Source organism: Symphalangus syndactylus, chromosome 7, assembly GCF_028878055.3.
Source record: "Symphalangus syndactylus isolate Jambi chromosome 7, NHGRI_mSymSyn1-v2.1_pri, whole genome shotgun sequence".
Taxonomy (NCBI): Eukaryota; Metazoa; Chordata; class Mammalia; order Primates; family Hylobatidae; genus Symphalangus; species Symphalangus syndactylus.
This window is the reverse complement of record NC_072429.2, coordinates 64,863,650-64,878,190: the sequence shown is the minus strand read 5'-3', so window position 1 is coordinate 64,878,190 and position 14,541 is coordinate 64,863,650. Positions and strand designations below refer to the sequence as shown.

General features: G+C 35.3%; 1 protein-coding gene across 10 annotated transcripts in view; it reads right to left on the bottom strand.

Annotated features, from left to right (window-relative positions):
• Positions 1-14,541, bottom strand: part of RB1CC1 (RB1 inducible coiled-coil 1) — a 99,200-nt gene that overhangs the window by 44,408 nt on the left and 40,251 nt on the right. For all 10 annotated transcript variants that reach the window (XR_008658990.2, XM_055286419.2, XM_055286424.2 and 7 more), the window contains 5 exons: positions 13,351-13,780; positions 7,649-7,819; positions 864-1,048; positions 424-610; positions 254-335 (listed from right to left, as the gene is read on the bottom strand). Coding sequence is in view for 9 of the 10 variants with exons in the window: in XM_055286419.2 (XP_055142394.1) it covers positions 254-335; positions 424-610; positions 864-1,048; positions 7,649-7,819; positions 13,351-13,780 (1,055 nt within the window). In the remaining variant the exon portion in view is untranslated. The remainder of the gene's footprint in view (positions 1-253; positions 336-423; positions 611-863; positions 1,049-7,648; positions 7,820-13,350; positions 13,781-14,541) is intronic.

Sequence of the window (14,541 nt, the reverse complement as noted above, 5' to 3'; positions counted from 1 at the left end):
AACAATATGGTTATTTTAGAGCTTTATTTAAGGCAAAAAAATATCTCTGGTTTTTGAAAAAGTAAATAAAAAGTTGACAGTACTTCAAGTTTAAAATTTAACAATGGATTCAATTCTATACACTTTAAAAGGAATATTTCCTAGACATCAATGGTAATTAACAGCATATACATGAAGTATGCTACAGAAAATCCAAGCTTATAAAAACTTTTATCCTTTACAAAAGTAATTAAAATTATTAATGAACACTTACTAAATAATTTCCCAAAGGATTCCCTTTTTGATTTTTCTGCTTCATATAATCTCTTTCCATCTTTGACTAAAGCACCAGCCCACTAGAACAGGAAAGCTTATGTTAAATATAAACATACACCAATTCGTTAAAAGTTCATACATAGTTAAAACAGAATTCAACTTGCATACCTCCCTGTAGTGTTTTATGAACATTTTTCTTCTTACAACCTCAACAACAGCTAAGCAGTACATCTGAGGAACTGTACTAAGAGCTTCAACAATTTTGACTCTTTCTAACAGCTCTATTACGAGGCGGAGCAAAGCTTGTAACTTCTCTCCATCTTGATCAGCATGAAGCATTACAAAGCAACACCACCTAGAGAATAAAATCCATTATTTTCAACATTCACAAAACTTGTACTAACTTAGTTACTTACTTAGTAAGTTTACTAACTTAGTTAAGCCAAAGAAATCAAGATATATAAGTTCTACAAAAATAGTCTAATTCCATAGTTCATCAATAAGGTATTTCAATAAAATGGGAGGGAAAAATCACTCCATCATTTGGGAGAAATAAATATAAACACCAACTCTAAACATCTTAAAACAGATATAAATGAATCACTTACTTCAGTCTGACATGTAGGTTATTTGCTAGTTCTTGTTTGGCAGTGGTACACTTCTGCTTAATATCTAACAGTTTTCTATGATTTTGCAACATAATCATCAACTGATTTGCGTGACTCAGGCATAAATCAGGTAATACGGATGCATCCTTTAAGTTTTCAGCTCTCTTCTGATTAGCTAAAAATCCCTTTGAGAAAAAAAATGTTTCAGAGGACATTAATTTTGTTTCATGTAAGGTATGGACATTCAGTTAAGTGGAAAATCTTTATGCTAAACACAACCTGTTTTGCGCCTTCTAACAGTATTTTTAAATCCTCTATTTTTCTTGAATGTAGTAGACGCATAAATGGCACAAGACCTAGAATTTTTAAGAATCCTATGCTCATCTTTCATTTTTCAAACTAGAAGAAAACAAAGGCTGGAAAGATAAAGCCACTTAGCCAAGGACATACTTAATAGTCGATGAGAACTAGAAGCTATTTTTCTAGAATCCTATAACACTATCGGTCAGTCACAGCACAAACAAAACAAGGTCACTGAAAAACAATGAGGGATTTAATCTAGCAAACATCATACAATAGTATATTAGACACTTTCCCAAATATAAAAATAATAAAATGCCCTTAAAATATGTATCGAAAAGTCACTGCCCTCTCCAGTTATCTCCTAACTATATTTTGTTCCACTGATCTGTGCTCCCATCGCTATGACAATGACTGAATTGTGTGATTTTGCACACAGTTTATACTTTATTATTTGGTAGAAAAACCTTTTTTCTGTTTTTCTTAGCTGTCCTTACTCAGTTGTTTTTGTAGGTGAACAGTGTGTCTGTCAAGTAGGGATTGTTTAAGTTACTAATTAATTTAGATAGATCTGCCATAATCTTCCTTCATTTATCTCTCAAGTATATTTAGTTTTCTTTATATGTGGTCCAAAGATAATAAGATTATTACTACATACTTTACTGCTACCACAAAGTTTTTTCCTATGCTATATACTAAGTGGCTTATATGTAATAATGTTTTAGGTTTTGTACATCCATCTGATTGCTGTATTGATACTGTAAATAAATCATTATCCTCCTAGGAACTTAACTTTATGACCAGCTAAAGGACAAGTGTGTCTTCCAATTTTCTGGTAGTTCTCTGTTTCATGTGTTCCTAAATATCGTGACATTTAGATTTGAATGATGTATATTAAAGTCAAACTGGTTCAATATCTGAAAGGAAGACAATTTTCATAGTAACTGTATGCCTTTTTTTTCCCTTTCAATATACTCTTTGGTTAACTGCAACTATAATTTTTCTATAATGTAATCTATTAAAAAACAATTTGCTACTTTTATCTCCTTTCGCAAAGTTGGGTTTTCAATTACTTTTTTTTTTTTTTTTTTTTTTTGAGACAGAGTCTCGCTGTCGCCCAGGCTGGAGTGCAATGGCGCAATCTCGGCTCACTGCAGGCTCCGCCCCCCGGGGTTCATGCCATTCTCCTGCCTCAGCCTCCCGAGTAGCTGGGACTACAGGCGCCCACCACCCCACCCGGCTAATTTTTTGTATTTTTAGTAGAGATGGTGTTTCACTGTGTTAGCCAGGATGGTCTCGATCTCCTGACCTCGTGATCCGCCCGCCTCGGCCTCCCAAAGTGCTGGGATTACAGGCGTGAGCCACCGCACCTGGCCTCAATTACTTTTTATTGAATCCATGAAAAATATAGAATCAATCCCATATCTAAATTCTATACCACTAGTAAAGGATTTCCTGACACCAAAAGCATGTAAGTACTGTATTGCTAAAAGAAGGAAAAAATACAGTTTTTCAATAAATTGAATTCCATATTTGCTCACCCATCTTCAATATAATTCAGACTAAACAGAAAAAATCTTCACAAATCATCTAGTACTAATTTATTACTAATATTTTTATACACGCAAATAAGGTTTTCACAGCTACACGAGCTACATGATAGCACTATAGTATTCACAATCCTGTTCCAGATGCATTCTGCCAAATTTAGTTCAGGAAGAAAACTCCCTCATATTTCCTAATTTTGCTGATAACCCTCAAGGAAACGAATGGCTAGAGAATGAATATTCAGGGCTCCAGTGTTACAGAGCTTCATAGGTTTGGTGAGTGAGGTTTTTTTTTGCCAAAACCATGTAGAAGGGTCTACAACAATCCTCATAAATGTTGTGGTTTTAAGAAATTACTCCTTCAAAGGCATTTGAGATGGTCTCTATCTTATGAGATGTTCAGGTGATAAATAATAAATCCCTTTCCACAATTTCTTTTCCCTTTTAATCGGGAGTGGTTTTAAGTTTTAATTGCTATGTAGCTAGAATGTATTATACTACGTTGTAAATGTGTTTAGCAAGATGTAAAATCAACTCCTAAAACTGGATAATCTGAATTTATCTACTTTTCACCAAACACATTCTAAAGGAAGTACTGACAAACTATCTGCAACAAGGAAATACCATTAGCAGCAACAAAAGCAACTGATGAGACATCTGTAAATAAAAATTCCAGACCAGCCAGAGACTAGATAGAATTGTAACATTTCTCAAATTCAAAAAAAACACAAATTCAAATTCTCATTTTATTAAGTATTGATGTGTTCCTACTATGTACGTATCAGGAATGTGTGGTAAGGCCTTGTAGATAGAGCAATGGAAGACAGACTAGTGTCCTGCCTCCTTGGAGCTTATATTCTGGGAAGAGACTGTACTAAAAAGCACGTAATTAATAATTACAACTGTGGTACAGGATAAGTACAGCATACTAAGAGAAAATAAACCTGATGATGTGACCAAGAATTCAAGATCAGAAAAGTTTGGCTGAGGAAGTGATGCTTCTGCTAAAACCTTGACTCTGTACATCCCTTGGCAGCCAAATACATGACAATATAGGTGTGAAAAGTTGTCTCACTCACCATATACCTCCTAGCTTCAACTGGGTATCACTTTTCTCTCGTGCGCTTACTGAAAATAATCTTATTAAACTGAATCCTCTCACATTCAGATTCACTCAGGCAAACTCAATTGAAAACTGTCTACCTTGGGGACAACATTTCTGTCTTACAATTTTGCTCCCAATATACAACCAGACAATGTAGATGACTTCTTATGAATACTGAGGAGTACCAAAAAATATCCATTGGAGAACTTAAATAATTAAATATTTAATTGCCTCGAAATGTTTAAAAGGACTATACCACTCAGGTATCAAAGAAAGAAAAGATATTTTCTAAAAGTAGCAGTATTACCTGTAGTATTCATTTGGTGTTCTTTATATTCCATGAGCTACCATAGTTTAAAACAATAGCAAAATACTACAAATAAATTAGACGGAATGAAGATGTTGAAACAGGATGCTCTATGAGCATAAGACAAAAAAAACTAATTCTGTAATTTTCATAGGAACAGCGTAAGAAATTTTCACTGAATTTTACTTCAGTTTGGATTCAAGGAGGTTAAATGGTCAGATTTAGAAAGCAAACAAGAAAAGCTCAAATATGCAAATAATGCATTCTTCTATTTTGAGAAAATAGTATTATCACCCCAACCATACTCCCAGAAAAAGACTTTTCCTTGTATGACAAAACTTCATTTGCTGAAACCAAGTAGACTTGGGGGCAATATCAGCAATAAATATCTTTTTATATTACTAACAAATATAAAACCATCCAATGTACCTGCCTGATTGTTCAAGTGATATAAAGCAGGAGGACTAGTAGCAATATTTTAAAATACTGAGAGATTAAGGGGAGCAAAGAAAAAGTAGAGACAGAAAAATAGAGTGTCTAAGGTAAGAGAATTGAAAGCCCTGGTTTATTCAATCTGAGAAACAGGTATAAAGAAATCTAGACGATTTTATAGAATGATGGGTTCATAAAATTTAATACGAATAAATATAGGAATGAATTTGACTGCATCAAAATTTAAAGCTTCTGTTTTTCGATCCATATAAATTATCAACACAGACAATATCTGTATGATCTATAATAGACAAAGAACTATCTAGACAATATATGATAAATTCTAACAAAAACATGAAAAAGAAAATGTGGCGAATGACAATTCAGAGTAAATACACGGCAAACACTGATAATAGAGAAATTACTCTTCTTACTTACTGGAAGTGTTGACCGGTTTTGCTTCTACGGCAGGCATTAGAACATTATTAATTAATATTTAAAATGAACAAACACCTTAATCCAACAATCCCATTATTGGAGATTGTGCCTAAAGAAATACTAGAACATGCATGTAAAAATGGGTGTATTGAGATACTCAATGAATATTTCTAATATGGAAAAACTGAAACTAAATAATCACCAAAAGAAGTATGCTTACATAAATTTTGTTTGATTCATTCTATGGAAGTTAAAAAACAACTACACTGCAGAAGAAGCAAAAGATCAGGAATGCAGAGTTCTGTCTCTAGTAATGGTAGCCTGTAATGTCAACAAGCTCCCTGTGGCTTTAGGGATGGGAGATCTAGGAAGGCAGTGAAGAAGTCAGGCACAGTGAAAGGGCTAGGATCCACGAGAAGAACGAAACCGAGAGAGAGAAGTTAGGTGACTAGGAATGCTTTGCTCTGAGGAATTCTGCTGATTCTTGAAGAGGAGTCCAAAATTAAAAATAAGTAGTCAGCAGTCCTGACTTCCCTGAAGAGCTAGAAAATTAAAAGTTGAAGACCAGAGCCAGCCAAGGGAAAGTACAACGGAACAGAGTTTGTTTGCGTTCAGATCCCTAAAACCTATATCCTATGATTAAGGGTAAACTAAAAGTACAATGGCCATCCCAAGAACCAGAATACCAACTTCCAATCATCCAAATCTCTGAAACTGAACTAAAGTAATTTATGATGGTAACTGCCCAAAGCACATACCAAAAGCAAACATAAATTATCTGCAGAAGAAAATGTTATCCTGGGCCTCATAATATTTCTTTGATTTTTCTTATTAAAAAAAAAAAATCAGGTACATGAAAAGCCAAGACCGTAAGAGTGAGAATTATAAGAAACACCACCAAATATATGGCTGGGCACCATGGCTCACATCTGTAATCCCAGCACTTTTGGAGGCCGAGGCAGGCCTGAGGTCAGGAATTTGAGACCAGCCTGACCAACATGGAAAAACCCTGTCTCTACTAAAAATACAAAATTAACTAGGCGTGGTGGTGCATGCCTGTAATCCCAGCTATTTCGGAGACTGAGGCAAGAGAATTGCTTGCACCCAGGAGGCAGACATTGCAGTGAGATGAGATAGTGCCACTGCACTCCAGTCTGGGCTACAAGAGCGAAACTTCCTCTCAAAAAAGAAACACCACCAAATATAAACAGACACACAGGAACAGGCAATACAGTCAACAGATAAAGACTTTCGAATTGCTATGTGCTTAATGTGATCAAAGAGATGATGAATGGCTAAGACTAAATATTTGGGTAGAGAATATGAAACTATATACAAAAGAATCAAACTGAAATTGTAGAGCTGAAAAATGAACAAAAATAAGAAATGAGCAAATGGTTAGCTACAGTTAGCCACTAAAAAAGAGAAAAAGTTAAAATGTAGGTTAAAGGTAAATATCTAGAATGAAGCACAGATAGATAAAAAGACAGAAAATACAGGAAACAAGTGTAAATGAAATGGATATGGTGAAAGGTCTAACACGTCTAACTGGAATCACTGAAAGAGAAGGAAAAGCAAGTGAGGGAAAAGCAAGATCTGAAGAGAAACTGACTCAGATTTTTCCCAAATGGTGTAAGTCATTAAGCCACAGATTCAAGATGCACTACAAGCCCAAAGGATAAATACAAAGAATGCCACATCTTGGCACCTCATACTAAAATTGCTAAAAGGCAAAGAAAAGACCAAAAGTAAAATACTAACAACTTAGCATTTTAAATGAACCAGGTAAAAATATCATCCAGAAATCAAGGTGATTTAAAGAGATTTTCAAACAACAAAATTGAACTTATCACAAAAAGGGAATACTAAAGGACATTCTAATTTACATCAGCCTTAACTATAACATCAAGGAAGTACGTTTTGCCTTAAAAAAAAGGAAAAGTTAATATGGGGGATGCAATTATTTATATGTTCCAATGAAAGAACACAATTAGAGGAAAAATATTGGCAAGGAAAATTAAACTAGAAAAACAGCTGTCAGAATCTGATTATGACATTCAACTATTCAGCTATGGGTGGTTTTGCCACAATGCTAGCCATGGTGGGTGAAGGACAGGCAATCATGAATTTAAGAGAGGCGCTGGTTTGCTTAGAAACGTCCACATTTACCACTCTTACTTAGCCATTCCATCACCATCCTTTGGTTTAAAATCCACTTTTTCAACAGTTCTAGGACTATGCCATTAAATCAGATCTAAAACCTAGGTATTACTATTAGAAGTATTAGTAAATTCTTCAAGATTTCGTATTCTCCTTCTATTCTTAAAAAATTTCATTTCTTATCCTTTGTCCTATGGGGTGTAGTAGGAAGCACTGAAATTTTTAGCACAATAACTGATACGATCATATGCTTTCAACATATCAAAAAATGTTGATTTCTACCCCCAGCTTCAAGTAGCGGTTTCATGGTTTACCTATAGGAAATTCAATCATTAAGAACATGCCTTTCTGCTTTATTACAAGCAAACAATATTAATACATTAAAAATATTCAAGGATAAAGTGAAAATACGGTGCACACCAAATTGATATTGCACATAAAACGTGTACAGAAAAACTACAAATTCCTTTTCCTGAGAAAAGTCTAAAATAGGTACCTGAGCAAGCTCTTTCTGTTCATTCACCAGTCGGCCACAGCTAGCAATCATCTGGTCCAGGGCATAGAGCCGATCTTCAAGCCCTTTAATGGCTTTCATATTCTGATTATCAAGTTTGGCAATAGTTTGACGGCATTCTGCTATAAATGGTCGAATAATCCTTGGATCAAGCTAAATGACAAGGAAACACATATGAATACAATTTTCAGCAAACAGTTTAAAATGTATTGCATGCTATTCTGACATACAGCTTAAGACAGAAAATAAGTGATAAAAGATATAAAAAAGCAAAAGCATGGGAACTCTAAGTTATACTTTCATGAGAAGGTCAAGTAGAGGATAAATATCATCCTAGACAACACTGAATTTACACTAGAATACATAATTAGGAATACAGTTTCAGGAATCACACATTTCAATCAGTGCTACAATTTAATCACTTGTCAGTATCTCTCAGAAAAAGGTATTTTCAATGTCAGCATAATATCATTAATTATCTTATCAATGCAACTTCTCTTTAAAACATATAAACTTCTTCGGCAAACTTATCTCCCTCCTGGAGACAGAAGATAAAACTTCCTTATTCTCTATCTCTATCTCCTCAACAAATCTGCTTGCTCAATTTTGCTTTCTCACTCTTCCATCTCTCCTGTTCCCTGGCTGTAATTATACACATTTGCTGAAATTCATGGAACCTATAAAATTTTCCAATAATGCTCCTGGTCCCTTAAAAAAATATTTTACCTGGCAGCCTTTCTGTCTGCGTTTTCCATAAAAACTGCTCAGCCAAAAACTACCAATGACTTTGCTTCACTTGAGGCTCTTCAACAGTTAGCATGGCAGATAACCTTTTCCCAACCTTACAGGCTCTGGGAAGTTACTTCTACTGGTTCCTTCATAGCATCCTTTTCTGGCTCCTTTTGCTCTGTCTAATCTTTCTAAAATAGATGATTCAGAAGGATTTTGTCCTTAGCCCATTTTTACTGTTCTCAATATGATTTCAGCATTAAGTATAACTTTTCTGGAGATAACTCCCAAGTCTACTTCAATCACTGATCAGTCTCACAGATTCTCAAACTGTGTTTCTGACTGTTTACTAGTATCTACATGTGGGTAGCAACCATGAAACCTTCTATTATTGACTTACTATGCTTGTTTCTAACAAAACCCCCAAATGACTTTCTTCTGCCCACAGATAATATCCAATAAATGTAGAATATAATAAAGGCTTCATTAATCTGATATCAGAGAAAACCTTTCAAGCCTCTCATCTTTTCAAGCTGAAATGTCTATCATTTCAAGATAAACCACGTTTTTCTATCTCTGATCTTTGTTCACAATTCTTATACTAACTGTTTAAGTCAACCTCTCCCTCTATTTAAAGATCCTAGTCAAATACTACCTCCTTCATGCTGCCTTCTCTACAACTGAAAAAAACTGATTAATGCATAGAGTCTTGTACACAGAGAACATACAAAAGCAATTAAAACTAAACTATTTTATTATTATCAAGAATCCAGTGTAGTTAAATAAGAGGGTGCATGTCTAACACCACCGAAAAAATTAACAAAACCATTATTTCAGAATAGGCACCACTAGTTTTGCACAATGTTGTCTCAACTGCAAGTTGTACATTTGTGAACATTTTCTCACTTTTCTCAATTTTGTGGTAACTGAGTCCAATGTGTATATATTTCTACACCAGAGTACTATGCACATCAAAGCCTGGTTACAAATTATTAGAATGATAAAGATGAAAACTGGTTCAAACGTTCAACCTGCACAAAATTACAATTATACATAAACTTAACATAGCAACAACTTAAACCAAAAACAAGAGCTCCTGAATACAACGTATCGAATTTAATAATTCATTGAAAGTATAAATGCACTGACAAACATAGGAGAGTATTTTATGATTCACTAAATAGTTTACACAACTTCCTAAAAAAAATTTTTTTTGAGCCAGGTTCTGGCTCTGTTGCCCAAGATAGAGTGCAGTGGCATGATCACAGCTCACTATAGGCTCAAGCGATCCTACGGCCTCAGCATCCCTAACTGCTGGGACTACAGGCATGTGCCACCACAATCAACTAATTTTTTGTAGACATGGGTCTCGCCCTGTTACCTAGGCTGGTCTCAAACTCTGGGGCTCAGGCAATGGACTTCCACCTTGGCCTCCCAAAGTGCTAGGATTATAGGCATGAGTCACCGTGCCCAGCTGACTTCCTAAAATCTCACTGCACTTAATATTTTATTCCATTTGTCCACAGATAATAAAAATCTTTGAAGAAATGTTTTAAATTACATATATTGAAACCACAGAATCTCATTAGTAATTATTTACGCAATTTTCAATAATTAACAGTCAGTGATACTTAATTTTTACTCTCGGGCTCTTTGGCATCTAAAAGGCTAACATTATTTTTAACTGAGAAAAAAACTATAAAACAAAGTTTCTTACACTTTCTATTCTTAAACCTCCCACCTTTAAACCCACTCCCCTGTATAGATTTCTTAAGATCACAAGTTGTCTGAAAGAAATGCTAAAGCTCAATAAATTATGCTGGCATTAACCTGGACAGTTTAGAAATGTGCTAAATGCAGACGCTTCCAGTTATTAATTGTTAGAAACACAAATCAGTGTGCCTTTTGTAGTATAATCTGAAACAGAACACTCAACAGTCATCTTAAGGTCGGGTGCAGTGGCTCACACCTGTAATCCCAGCACTTTGGGAGGCAGAGCCAGGCGAATCACCTGAGGTCAGGAGTTCAAAGCCATCCTGGCCAACATGGCCAAACCCTATCTCTACTAAAAAAAAAACACAAAAATTTGCCGGGTGTGGTGGCGGGTGCCTGTAGTCCCAGCTACCTGGGAGGTGAAGGGTGCAGTGAGCCGAGATTGTGCCACTGCACTCTAGCCTGGGTGACAGAGCAAGACTACATCTCAAAAAAAAAAAAAAAAAAAAAGTCTTTTCAGCAAGAATACAATAAAATTTAAAAATGTGAGTCTACAAAAATGCAGCAACAATTCTAAATTTTTTCTGATAGATAAAATGGGGGGAAAAACAATAATTTATAAAACTAGCATCTCTTAATCCACAAAAATATAAAACTAGGAATCCCATGTTAAGTGACTTATGGATGACAGAAATAGTAAATGAATGTCAATGCCCAGATTTGAGCCCCTGCTATTCCAATTCCAAATCCTAATTTCCAAAATACCTATGTCTTGACTAATTTCCCGAGAAAGACATTTTAATTTGCCAGTTGAAAGTACATGTTACAAATACTGTTACAATTGGAATTAATCCACAAAAATGATAGATTTAAACTGAATTTCCTTTCATGGAAAAAAAATCTTGGCATATGTTTTTATTACTTCATTGGCAAACAGTGCTACTGTGATCAGATATCAGGTAGGTTAGCTGTTTTGGACAACTGTTTAGTAAAATGAGAATAAAATACCATCTCCAATCAGAGAGAAATCTCATACTCGGTTCATCTTCAGAAATGCCACTAGTGTTATCAAGAAAAAGAATAGTACGTCTGAGAGGAGAAAAATACTGATCTAATAAAAACATTATGGCAAAGTGCCATTCGTTATGCAATACATCACATTTACAGGTCATATACTTTGTAAAATATAAATAAATTTTTCCAAATTGGATTTTAACTGCTTTAGAACAAATATATTTTTTGATTTCAAACATTTAAATTCTGGCATACATGTGCAGCATGTGCTGGTTTGTTACATAAACGTGTAAATGTATGCCATGGTGGTTTGCTGCACAGATCATCCCAGCACCTAGGTATTAAGCCCAGCATCCAATAGCTACTCCTCCTGATAGAGCAAGTGAAAAAAAAAAATCTAATGGGCATATGCAACTAGTGAATACTATATTATAGGCACTATTTTATAAAGTCACGTTAGCTAATTTTATAACAAACAAGAATAACCAAATAAAAGTTTGCATTTTGCTTTTGTAATATAATGGTCATGTAAAATATCACAAAGACTTCAGATGTTGTTGCTATACCCTATTCAAAGTAGCATTAACCTCTAAAAAGAAAAAAGTGATTGCTTAGTAATAACACTATAGCTACCTTCTATTTTCTGAAGGTATAAATATTTCTGACATTTATTCATTCATTATTTAGAGATGGAGTCTCACTAGGTTGCCTAAGCTGGTCTTGAACTTCTTACTTCACGTGATCCTCTCACCTCAGCCTCCCAAGTCACTGGAATTACTGGTACAGGCCACTGTGCCTGGCTGACTTTTCATTAAGTCAGAGAATCATTGTTCCTTTCCTTTAGTCATACAAAGTGAAAAAAATCTAAGACTCTGTGAAATTTCACAATAAACATGGAAATACAAAGCCGATTTCAGGTTCTCTTCATATATATAACTCTGTTCTGATATCTGGCACAGCTTAATTATAGAAAAAATGATAGGCCAGGTGCAGTGGCTCATGCCTGTAATCCCAGCACTTTGGAAGGCTGAGGCAAGAGAATTGCTTGAGCCCAGGAGTCTGAGACCAGGCTGAGCAACATAGGAAGAAGACCCCGTCTGTGCAAACAATGAAAAAATTAGCTGGACATGGTGGTGTGTGCCTGTGGTCCCAGCTACTCGGGAGGCTGAGGTGGGAGGGTTGCCTGAGCCTGGGAGGTAGAGGAGCAATGAGCTATAATCATGCCACTGCACTCCAGCCTGGGCGACACAGTGAGACCCAATCTCAAAAAACAAAACAGAACAAAATACCTCACTTATTCTGATCACAATCATATAAGAAATTATCTACAATCATAAATGGAATTTTCAGGCCACTACAATGTCAACAGTTTAAGCAGGAACACTAACTTTCATTCATTTTTGGCAGTGATCAATCTTTGTATAACATATTACATACTTCTCTGGCAAACATGTCTTAACTGAAAGAAATGCTTAGCCTACAGAATGTCATCAAAAAACTGGACACTGAAAGAATGATAAAACCTAGATTTTTAGTTTTCCATTTTACTATATCCTATAACTTTAAGAGCAATGTATGTATTCTTTTTTATGCATCCCAGACAAAACAATGAAACATGCCCCATCAACTTCCTTCCTGGTGTCAAAGATTTTGCATCAGTTTACAGATCAGATATGAAGGGGTATTTATTCCTCAGGTTTAAAAGGTTTTCAGGTGTGCCAGAGAAGACCTTAATCCAAAATACAAGCTCACTACAACTATAAAATACAACTAAAAAACACAGTGTCTACGTTTCGAATTTTAAAGATCTCAGGCAGATGCAGCATTTAAAATTTCTTCTTTAAAAGTCAGAAAGAGGTTGACAGTAAGGAAATAGTGACTGGAAAGAGGCATAAGGGGACTTTCTGGGCAATAAAATTTTCATTATCTTAATTTGTGTGGTGGTTACTCCTTGCATGAACCACTCAAGACCTGTGTAGTTTACTGTATGTAAATTATTCTTATTGCACTAGAAATTTTTTCTATCTCAAATAATCTTCACAAATTTACAATCAATTCATAAATAAAATTATGAATTAAATTGATTCAACCTATGTTAAAAGTTTCACTCCAAGGCTTATTTATTACTACTAAAAGGTAATACCCATTCTCTCAGTACATAAAATATTTAGGATAAATAATATAAAGTAGTAAAATGACAAAACAAACATCAAATTAACGTTACTTACCCTGCTCATAGAATCAAAGCACTTCCTGACCAAAGATTCTACATCATTAGGTCTATCTTGAACATTTATCCAGTCTAACAAAGAAACATTAAAAAAGGGCAGATCACCATCTTTAGTGTCTATCGTAGTTTCATCTTGCTGATGAACAGTACTTTGACAAGATTCCCTAATTTCTTTGCCACTTTCAGCATCTGTGGTATCTGGGGACACATGTTCCACTGACTTGGGAAATGAGGTTAACAAAGATTCATTAGTTGTTCTAGGCATATCAGGAGAGAGCACCAGTTCAGTGGATCTTTTCATCTCAGCCTTTTCTGAGCCTTCATGTTCAGGTAAAGAATCCAGTCTTCCCAAACATTCTCTGTAACTATGTCTGGTTAGGCACTCCAAGAGTGGAATCTTGGCCATTACTGAAACTGCAGTTCCTAAACTTAAAATACAAAAGATCTGTCAGTAAAACTATGAGACAGCTCTAATTAGGAATTCGCATGTTTGAATGAATTCACATATTATTATATACACAAATCTCACCACTTCTCTGTAACATTATACATACATAAACTAGTCTATGAGCTAGCTATTCACTAAAAGTCTAGTTTAGCAGACAGAGGCTATTGTTAACACATTAAAATATCACTCTAGGGCTGGGCGTGGTGGCTCACACCTGTAATGCCAGCCCTTTGGGAGGTGGAGGCCAGCAAATCATTTGAGGTCAGGAGTTCGAGACCAGCCTGGCCAACACAGCAAAATCCATTTCTACTAAACATACAAAAATTAGCCGGGTGTGGTGGCAGGCACCTGTAATCCCAGCTACTCAGGAGGCTGAGGCACAAGAATCGCTTCAACCTGGGAGGCGGAGGCTGCAGTGAGCTGAGATGGCGCCACTGCACTCCAGCCGCCTGGGCGACAGAGCAAGGCTCCGTCTCAAAAAAACAAACAAATAAAAAAACACTCTAAAGTAAAGCTAGCTGTACTAAACAAGTGAACACTGGGCTTTTATAAAACCTTAAAGACGTAACAAATTTAAATTTACAAAAAGATTCACCATAGCAGTATCTTAGAATATAACCTTATGGCCTTAAGTAAATCAAATATATTTGATATATTCAAAGCACAGGATAAAAATAACAGTCCTAATGAAGATAACTCTTGTACTTGTAACACCCTGAAAACAGGTTTATGTTGTCAAAA